Raw genomic sequence first — 10,118 nt, 5'->3', positions numbered from 1 at the left:
GTTGACCCTATTCCTGTTCAGGTGTGACCTGTCCAACTTGTACAGGTCCCACCTCCCCCAGAAATGGTCTCAATGCCTCAGGAATCTAAAGACCTCCCTCTTGTAATATTTCTCCAGTCACGTGTTTATCTGTTCTTTTTTTCCTGTTATTATCCTCACTATTGCATGGCATGAAGTAATCCTTTGTAGTTCCTTAAAATCTGCTTTGAGGACCTCATTTCTCTCTCTTCCTATCTCATTAGTCCCAACATGGACCATGAAATGGTGTTGTAGAATGCTTTCTCTGCAGCTTATCCACGATATTGAGACCGGCACTTCGGAGCACGATTCAGCAGCAGCTTTTGAAGGAAGAAGTCAATATTGGCATGCCAGTTGGCCCTGTATGACACCTCACAGCTTAGAGGTAAAGTCGCCTGGGAAACTACGTACCATCCTGTAGTCACATCTACGGCCATAGAAACACCCATCGCGAATGAATCCCCTGCCACTGCTGCCCTTTCACACTTCATTCTCCATCCCCAGCCCACTGCAGCCAGACCAGTCACAATCCCACAGCCTCAGCTTGGGCAATAAATCATAGACACTAATAAAACACTAATATTTTTACTTTAAGCATTTCTTTTAAATAATATACCCTCTTAGTGGCCTCCGTATAATCACAAATATCTTTCAGACTACCCATGAAAAATGGTTGTGGATAAACAGAGCCTCAACATTTTAAAAACAGCAACAGTATAATATAACAAAGAACTGCAACTACTGGAGATACAAAAACAAGAAGTGCTGGAGAAACTCAGTGGGTCTGGCAGCATCTGCGGGAAGAAAAACAAAGTTAATGTTTCGATTCCAGTGACCTTTCAGTGTGTTCCACTTCGAGTAAGTAAGTGTGTTCATAAACAGGCAGTGATAACTGACACCAAATAAGGATCCAAGTGGGAGAATTCGTCTGAAAATCACTGCACTTAACACGAAGTGAAATTTTCACTGCATAATTACAATTTATACAATTACTTTCTTTACTCTCCCAAACAGTACAAGAAACCAGTGCTTAGACTTTGTTTATGTAAATACTACAAAAGGAGCAGCCTTTCATAAGCTGGATATCTTCAATGATTAACTGCACCCAACTGTAAAGAGGTTATACGGGTCACAAAGTAGTCTATAGCCTATTCCAGTGTATTTCATTACATTCACTTTCCAAAATGTTACATTTTGATCTTACACACCATGAATCATATAATATTACCCAAACATCTTAAAATCAATTTGCTGGAAAATGCAACTTTAATTCATTCTAACAGTTTCATTGTAAGTGACGTGACGGAATCACTACTGGCAAATTGATGGAAGACTTTCTTCAAAGCCCAGAATAGATGTTCCGAACAGGTATCAGCGGGTCCATGTAAGTGTTCTGGAAAATCTTAACCATCTCTGCTTTTTTTTTCTTTATTTGGCTAATTGAAGCATTTTCTCTAGCTCCTTAAGTTGCATATTTCCATGAGTGAGCATCATTCTCACTGCATCCTGTATTGAAATAGAGAACAAGGTTTTAGTACATGACTAGAAGTATAGGAATGTTATCCTACATAGTTATGTATAGAGAGCTTAAAATAAAAAACTCATTACAGATACCTAGAAGGAATTTGCATTTTTATAGTGCCTACCAAGCTCCTGAAACAGACAGAAGCCAATAAAATGCAATCACTACTTTGTTAAGCTGCTGATGTGTGAATAGGAAGGTCTCAGCTAACTGACCAGTTTAATCTGACTTGGTAATGTTAAGGATAAACATTGGACAGGACTTGCAAGAACCGACTTGTGGAAATAAAGACTGTATGAAGACATGAATAGGCAGAACTTGGCTTTCTGTCACAGCTGCAAGTTGAGATGTCTGACACATTTTGCTTAGTATTACACCCTGTAATGCCAGACCACATTATGTGAAAAACAAAATTCTGTAGATGTTGGAAATCTGAAACAAAAAACAGAAAATTCTAGCAACAGCACGTTTGGCAGAATCTGTCGGAAGTGTGTTAGAAAGCTGACTTTTTCTGTTGGAGATGTAATCTTTACTCACTCTTTAATAACCCCACTGCCTTAGCAGTGCCACTTGGCAAGAGCTTCTGGAGAAAGTGCCACGACTGGCCTTCCCAAGGTAGAGACAGAGGTGAGCTGACGGCTAAGCTGTCAGGTTAAAAGATGGCACCATTCCCAGAAACATGTGCCTAGTTCTTCAAAGGCTCATCCACAAAGTCAAACCTATAGGTCAGTGACGGGCTCCCTCATTCTCACAAACCTCCCATCCATCGGTCAGAATAAACATCACTTGCATGGGCACTTGGAAACCCTTTGCAAAAGCTTTTAAATCTCCCAAAGTCATCACAAGTCACATTCTCCATTGATGGTAATCCAATTTGTGGGTTCATAGCTCTACTCTGCTGGCATGAATTGGAAGGGCTTCCAAATTGTAGTCACCCTCACACAAATTCTGGAAATTCTAAACTGTGCACTTTGAATATGATGCGTCAGCTTTGAAACAGGAGTGTGTATGGTTCACTCCCTGTCCCTTTCCCACGCTGGAGAAACCAACTGGTAGTGGGCACCGGAACCGGCACAATCTTCTGATGCAGTGCTCAGCGGCTCCCCCTGAGGTCCAATTTCACAAAACCTGGAGACTGCAGATGCTGGAATCCAAAGTAGACAGGCAGGAGGCTGGAAGAACATAGTTAGCCAGTGGGCATCAGGAGGTAGAGAAGTCGACGGTTTGAGTGCAACCCTTCTTCAGGACTGGGAGTGGCTGCTGGGGGAGCCTCAGATAATGGGGGTGGCGGGAATAGGGTGGTGAAGTGGAGATAGGTGAAGAGAGACAGAGGGTATGACCTGGTTGGTCAATGGGACAAATGAATCCTGTTGGTGGCAGGAAAGAGTGGAAGGGAGGGGGAGGGGTTGGGAAGGGAGTTGGGGGATGAGTCACCTCCCTTCCCATCCCCCGACTCCCTTCTCAGCCCATCCCCCTCCTTTCCACTCCTCCTTGCGACCAATCGGATTCATTCCTCCCATTGACCAACCAGGTTATACCCTCTTCCTCTCTTCACCTATTCCTGCCACCCCCGTTGTCTGCAGCTTCCCTGCACCCACCCCCTGTCCTGAAGAAGAGTTACACCCAAAAGGTCGACTTCTCCACCTCCTGATGCTGCCTGGCTTGCTGATATTTCAGGACTGTGACAAAGAACAAAGAACAAAAGAACAAAATAACAAAGAAAATTACAACACAAGAACAGCGCCTTTGGTCCACCAAGCCTGCATCGATAAAGATCCTCTATCTAAACCTGTCACCTATTTTCTAACGATCTGCATCCCTCTGCTCCCTACCCATTTATGTGTCTGTCTAGCTACATTTTAAATGACGCTGTCGTGCCCGCCTCTACCTCCTCCGCTGACAATGTGATCCAGGCACCCACCACCCTCTGTATGAAGAACTTTTCATGCATATCTCCCTTAAACTTTTCCCACTCACCTTGAACTCATGACCCCTAGTATCTGAGTCCCCCATTCTGTGGAAAGATTCTCACTACCCAACATGCCTATACCTCTCGTGATTATGTCCCACCCAAACACCCATCTTTCTAATGAAAATAAACTAATCTACTCAACCTCTTTTCATAGCTAGCACCCTCCAGAACAGGCAACATCCTGGTGAACTTCCTCTGCACCGTCTCCAAGGCATCCACATCCTTTTGGTAATGTGGTGACCAGAAGGCAGTATTCCAAAAGGGGCCAAACCAAAGTTTTATACAATTGTAACATGACATGCCAACTCGTACTCAATACCCCATCCGATGAAGGAACGCATTCCGTAGGCCTTCTTGGCCACTCTATCGACCTGCATTGCCACCTTCAGGGTATAATTGACCTGAACACCCAGATCTCTTTGACCTTCCATCAAAATTAAATTTAAGAAAATTATCATTAGAATGCAATTTGAGGAGGTGAAAAAGGTGAGGGGCATATGGGAGGGTGGAATGAAGAATACAGGGACACTGTGATATAGTGGAGTATAAGGCAGATTAAACAATGAAAGGTTTCAGCATTAAAAGCCAAATGGACTGGGAAGGGGGATCCTCGACTGATTCTCTCAGGAAGCCATAGCTTCCTCACAGCCTCCTGTATGGACTCTGTTCCATTCTCCAGGCTTTTCCATCTCCACTGAGTGTATTTGGATGATACATCCCTTCCAGTTGGATTCCTTTTTCCTCAAGCAAGAAATTCTGCCAAACTGGTTGATGGGACCCTGAATAATAACCATGCAATTTCTGTTCTCTTGCACTCCCCCCTCTCTCTATCAGAACTACAGTTGCTTTTCTTCTCACCTTCCAATTTACCGGCTTCAGTAATCAGCACAAGATCTGCCACTGATTACATTATTATCCAGTAGATGTTGTTATCCAAACTGACATTTGTAGCAGCACACTTTACTAGTCAGGAAAAGTAAGGAAAGTGACCTCACATTTTCCAAGTCATATACATTAAAAGCAGCAAAAACATATTTACGTAGCAGTAACATACTTCATCTGTCGCATTCTTATTCTGTTTGAATTCATGTCTTGCCCAATTCTTAAGATATTGTTTATCTCCTTCATTTGGAATCTGATGAATCACTTTCAATATCTTCCTGTACAAACTCAGAACCTTCTGTCGATGCACAAACTGGAAAATTGACAAGTCACATAATCACAACAGAATTCATAATATGGAAAAAAAAGTACTCATTTTAAATAAAGCACGATGTTCCTTTTGCAAGATACATTTTTCCATTTATGGTACAGATATCAAAAACTATAACATGGATTATGTGCAGAATAAAACTTCCTCTGTACCAACCTCCACCATTTCCTCTGGCAGCTCAATCCATACACGTACCATCCTCTGTGTGAAAATGTTGCCCTGTATGTCTCTTTTATATCTTTCCCCTCTCACCCTTAACCTATGCCCTCTAGTTCTGGACTCCCCAACCCTAGGGAAAAGACTTTGCCTATTTACCCTATCCATACCCCTCATAATTTTGTAAACCTCTATAAAGTCACCCCTCAGCCTCCAACGCTCCAGGGAAAACAGCCCCAACCTGTTCAGCCTCTTCCTATAGCTCAAATCCTCCAGCCCTGGCAACATCCTTGTAAATCTTTTCTGAACCCTTTCAAGTTTCACAACATCCTTCCGATAGGATGGAGACCAGAATTGCATGTGATATTCTAACAGTGGCCTAACCAATGTCCTGTACAGCTGCAACATGACCTCCCAACTTCTGTACTCAATATGTTGATCAATAAAAGAAAACCTACCAACTGCCTTCTTCACTATCCTATCTACCTGTGACTCCACTTTCAAGGAGCTACGAACCTGCACTCCAAGGTCTCTTTGTTCAGCAACACTCCCTAGGACCTTACCATTAAGTCCTGCTAAGATTTGCTTTAAGATTTGCTTTCTCAAAATGTAGCACCTCACATTTATCTGAATTAAACTCTATCTGCCACTTCTCAGCCCACTGCCCCATCTGGTCAAGATCCTGTTGTAATCTGAGGTAACCCTCTTCGCTGTCCACTACACCTCCAATTTTGGTGTCCTATGCAAACTTACTAACTGTACCTCTTATGCTCGCATCCAAATCATTTATGTAAATGACAAAAAGTAGAAGACCCAGCACCGATCCTTGTGGCACTCCACTGGTCACAGGCCTCCAGTCTGAAAAACAACCCTCCACCACCACCCTCTGTCTTCTACCTTTGAGCCAGTTCTGTTTCCAAATGGCTAGTTCTCCCTGTATTCCGTGAGATCTAACCTTGCTAATCAGTTTCCCATGGGGAACCTTGTCAAACGCCTTACTGAAGTGCATATAGATCACATCTACCACTCTGCCCTCATCAATCATCTGAAAAAAAATTGACTGCTAAGTCTTATCTGCCATGACTTTCTAAGCTATGCCCTGCAAACATGTGTCCACTCTCAAAGAGCAGCTAGGTACCAGGTTTATCCCTTGTTGAACAGAGGTATTATATTGACAGCCTTCCAGTCATATGACACAAATTCCATATCAAAGAATTTTAAATGATTGTTGTTAAAGCCTTTGCAATTTCTTCTGATTCCCCACTGCATTCTAAACAGCAGAGTATCAGAGCTTAGTGTCTTTTAAAATGTTTTCTAATGAATACTTGCTTGTCTACAACAACCTAAACTAATTGCTCCATTTCCTCCTCTTGTACCCTTGAATTCTCATTACCACTGTTTTGTGTGAGAACTGAGGTGAATGTTTTGCCAATCCTGTACTTTGTAGATCAGTAGGAGCCAGAAAGACTGTGCTCCATGATTTCTGGGGAAAACTCCATCAATCCATGTTAAACTCAACCCCAGATATTATAGATCAAAGACTCTTATTCTCAACACCAAGAAAGCAACTGAGTTAACATTTTGACTCCAGTATGACTTTTTTTAGAAGTAGAAAACCTGTATGTTTTAATGAACAAATATCTTAGTCCTGCAAATCTAGAGAGGGAGAAAGGGATTGGAAATTTGATAAAAAAATTATTAGATGGAAAAGGGCCCAAGTTCCTCCTGTGCCTTTTATCAATCTTGTAGTTACTTTTAAAATTTATTTAATGTAGATGCCACTGACTGGGCTAGTGTTTATTACTCATGCCTAATACCCCAAAGGTAAGTTTAGAGTCAGCTACATTGCTGTGGGTCTGGTGTCGCATGTAGGCTAGACTTCCTTTCCGAATGGAGTTTCAGAATAATCAATATTGGTTACATGGTCATCACTAAGAGTCATAGGAGTGTACAGCACAGTAAAAGGCCCCTCAGTCCAACTCGTCCATGCCAATCAGATATCCTAACCTAATCTAGTCCATTTGCCAGCACTTGGCCTATATTCCTCTAAACCCTTCCTATTCATATACCCATCCAGATGTCTTTTAAATGTTATAATTGTACCAGCCTCCACCACTTCCTCTGGCAGCTCATTCCATACACACATGAAAAAGTTGCCCCTTAGGTCCATTTTAAAATTTTTCCCTCTCACCCTAAACCTATGCCATCTAGTTCTGGACTCCCCCCCCCCCCCCCATGGAAAATACCTTGTTCATTTACCCTATTCATGCCCCTCATGATTTTATAAACCTCTATGAGGTCACGCCTCAGCCTCCGCGCTCCAGGGAGAACAGCCCCAGCCTATTCAGTCTTTCCCTGCAGCTCAAACCCTCTAGCCCTGGTAACATTCTTGTAAATCTTTTCTGAACCCTTTCAAGTTCCACAACATCCTTCCAATAGTCAACACATTCAAATGAACTGCAGACAGTATGTCTCACCTGTAGAGTTAATAACAAAGAAAAAGACATTGAACCATGTTGTACTTGTGGAGGTGCTAAATAACCCTGTCTAACTGTAAGAATGAAGATTAGATCCTTGGTCAGACTACTTTTTATTCCACATTTTTTTTGAATTCAAATTTCACTACCTGCCATAGTGTGATTTGAGCCCATATCTGCAGAACACTAGCCTGAGATTACAATTCCAGTGACTGTACAAATAAGCCAGCATCTCCCCTCCAAGGCATAGTAAAAATGAGACTGGAGTTGTCCACTTATTATAGCAATCAACCTTTATGAATTAGTTAACAGATGCACACACAAAGCAAGTAAAATCCCAATAATAAGTTTTATAACAGCAAGTCCAGAGAATGAAATATACTTTCCTAATGTTAACATTACTGTTACAATTGATGTGAACACCCCTATCTGTCAAACAGTATAGCACACATTGGGGGCAGACATCCACCATTTCCAAATGGACTTCTAATTTACTACTTAAGTACAACAAAAATCACTGGTAAAAAACAGAACACAGATTGACCCACACACACAAAAAAAATTCCTGATGAAGGGCTTATGCCCGAAACATCAACTCCCCTGCTCCTCGGATGCTGCCTGACCTGCTGTGCTTTTCCAGCACCACACTCTCGATCAAAAAAACCTATCTGTTCTCTCCACGAATGCAAGTGTTCTGTTGAATATTTCTAACATTGCTCTGCCTTTATTTTGAAGTTAAAAATCACATGACACCAGCAATACATGAGAATTGCAACTGCAGTGATATGGGGTTGCAGAGGAAGGATCTAAAACTTATCACAAGCGGCTGCGAACTTTTGTGAAGATTTAACAAGGAATCAAAACAAAAATAAACCAAAAGTCAGGATCCAGATGTGCAAGCAATACAAGTATCAAAACAGAAGGATTAAATGGAAGCAGAAAATGGTGGGGACACACTCGGGGTGGGGTCAGTGCTTCTGTGAGGATCTGCTGCAGATATTTTAGAGTCTATTCATAACATAACATGAGAACATAAGAACTAGGTGCAGGAGGAGGCCATTTGACCCTCTGAGCCTGTTCCGCCATTCAATAAGACCACGGTTGATCTTTTCATGGCCTCAGCTCCACTACCCATTCTCTCACGATAACCCTTAATTCCTTTACTTTCAAAACATTATCTTGGCTTTAAAAATATTTACTGAGGAAGCCTCAGCAACTCCACTGGGCAGGGAATTCCATAGATTCACAACTCTCTGGGTGAAGAAGTCCTAAATCTACTTCCCATAATTTTGAGGCTATGCCCTCTTGTCTTAGTTTCAAATGTCAGTGGAAACATCCTCTCTACTTCTATCTTGTCTATTCCCTTCATAGTTTCATATGTTTCTATAAGATGTTCCTTCATTCATTCATCTAAATTTCAATGAATACAATCCCAGTCTCTCCTCAACTGAGATGTTATGACACATTCGTGGGGCAGGTAGCACTTATACTCAGGGTCATTACCACCATGGCACAGATGCAGGTGTCTCCAATAATGGGCAGTTTTTTTAAAATCAACGTGTTCTGACAAATTGTGACCACGTCTGGGGCAGAAGGGACTTGAACGCGCACCTCCCCTGCCCACAGGTAGAGACTCTGCCAGTGCGCTGTGAGAGCCCTAATCTCCAGGGGAAGGGTGTTGCTGCGTTCTGAGCGGTGGTACTCAGCTGTCATCGGGATTTCCTGCACGTTCTGTTCCAGTTGTGATGTCATGAGTTTGGAAGCCCGGGTGAACGGGCACGTTCTACTCTCATTGTGATGTCATGAGTTTGGAACCCCGGGTGAACGGCACTCCAACTCTCACCTGTCTCAGGTTTAGCACACCCGGCGGTAATCTGGCTGCCGCCATCTGCAAGGCGCACGTTGATGCACTCACAGTAGGACCTCCTCCTCCGGGGGCGGAGACAACCCAGGACGACTTTTCCCAAGAGATAAAATACTACCAATTCTGGAAGACCTGAAATGTGAAATAAAAACCAGCCCGCAGCAAATGTTAGTGATGTTCAGCGAATCTCCAGGCGTCGGCGAAGAGAAACACTTTGCACTTTTCATCAGAATGTTACGTTAAACATTGCTTCTCCCCTTTGACGCATGGCAGCATATTGATGTCGTTTAGAATCCGGAAAATGTTTTGAAGGATGTGGGAGGAAAAGCTGTTATTAATTAATGCAATTCAATCACTGTCGATTGCTCTTAGATCAGTTAGGTTTCAGAGACTTTTATTGATTCTTGTTGCACTGCTGATCAGAAGTAGGTAAAGTTCGGTTAAAATCTGCAAAAGATCAATACTGAATGATTTAAGTTTTGTTTGAGTTTGCTCTATTATTGTCACATATACCAAGATATAGTGAAAAGTGGTGTATTGCATGCAATACAGACAGATCGAATCATACAAAATGAATCAGAATAGCAGAACAGAGTGCAGAATACAGCGTTACAGCTACAGAGAAGGTGCAGAGAGATCAACATTAACATTTGAGAAGAAAGTGAGGTCTGCAGATTCTGGAGATCAGAGCTGAAAATGTGTTGCTGGAAAAGCGCAGCAGGTCAGGCAGCATCCAGGGAACAGGAGAATCGACGTTTCGGGCATAAGCCCTTCTTCAGGAATGAGGAAAGTTTGTCCAGCAGGCTAAGATAAAAGGTAGGGAGGAGGGACTTGGGGGAGGGGTGTCGGAAATGTGATAGGTGGAAAGAGGTCAAGGTGAGGGTGATAGGTCAGAC

General features: G+C 42.5%; 1 protein-coding gene across 1 annotated transcript; it reads right to left on the bottom strand.

The window, feature by feature from the left end:
* Positions 1-587: 587 nt before the first annotated feature.
* lyrm2 (LYR motif containing 2) lies at positions 588-9,308 on the bottom strand. The gene is made up of 3 exons (XM_043687497.1): positions 9,202-9,308; positions 4,567-4,707; positions 588-1,524 (listed from the first exon to the last, which is right to left on the bottom strand). Exons 1-3 carry the CDS (start codon positions 9,244-9,246, stop codon positions 1,447-1,449), a joined length of 264 nt encoding a protein of 87 aa, XP_043543432.1. The 5' UTR covers positions 9,247-9,308; the 3' UTR covers positions 588-1,446.
* Positions 9,309-10,118: the final 810 nt, after the last annotated feature.

Source organism: Chiloscyllium plagiosum, chromosome 3, assembly GCF_004010195.1.
Source record: "Chiloscyllium plagiosum isolate BGI_BamShark_2017 chromosome 3, ASM401019v2, whole genome shotgun sequence".
Classification (NCBI taxonomy): Eukaryota; Metazoa; Chordata; class Chondrichthyes; order Orectolobiformes; family Hemiscylliidae; genus Chiloscyllium; species Chiloscyllium plagiosum.
This window is presented reverse-complemented; position numbering and strand designations above follow the sequence as displayed.

Coding starts and splice junctions, on each gene's coding strand:
- lyrm2 (XM_043687497.1), bottom strand. CDS start 9,246: ATGGCGGCAGCCAGATTACCGCCGGGTGTGCTAAACCTGAGACAG. Junction 4,708..9,201: donor GTGTGCTAAACCTGAGACAG/GTGAGAGTTGGA, acceptor TCAATTTTCCAG/TTTGTGCATCGACAGAAGGT. Junction 1,525..4,566: donor ATAAGAATGCGACAGATGAA/GTATGTTACTGC, acceptor ATTTCAATACAG/GATGCAGTGAGAATGATGCT.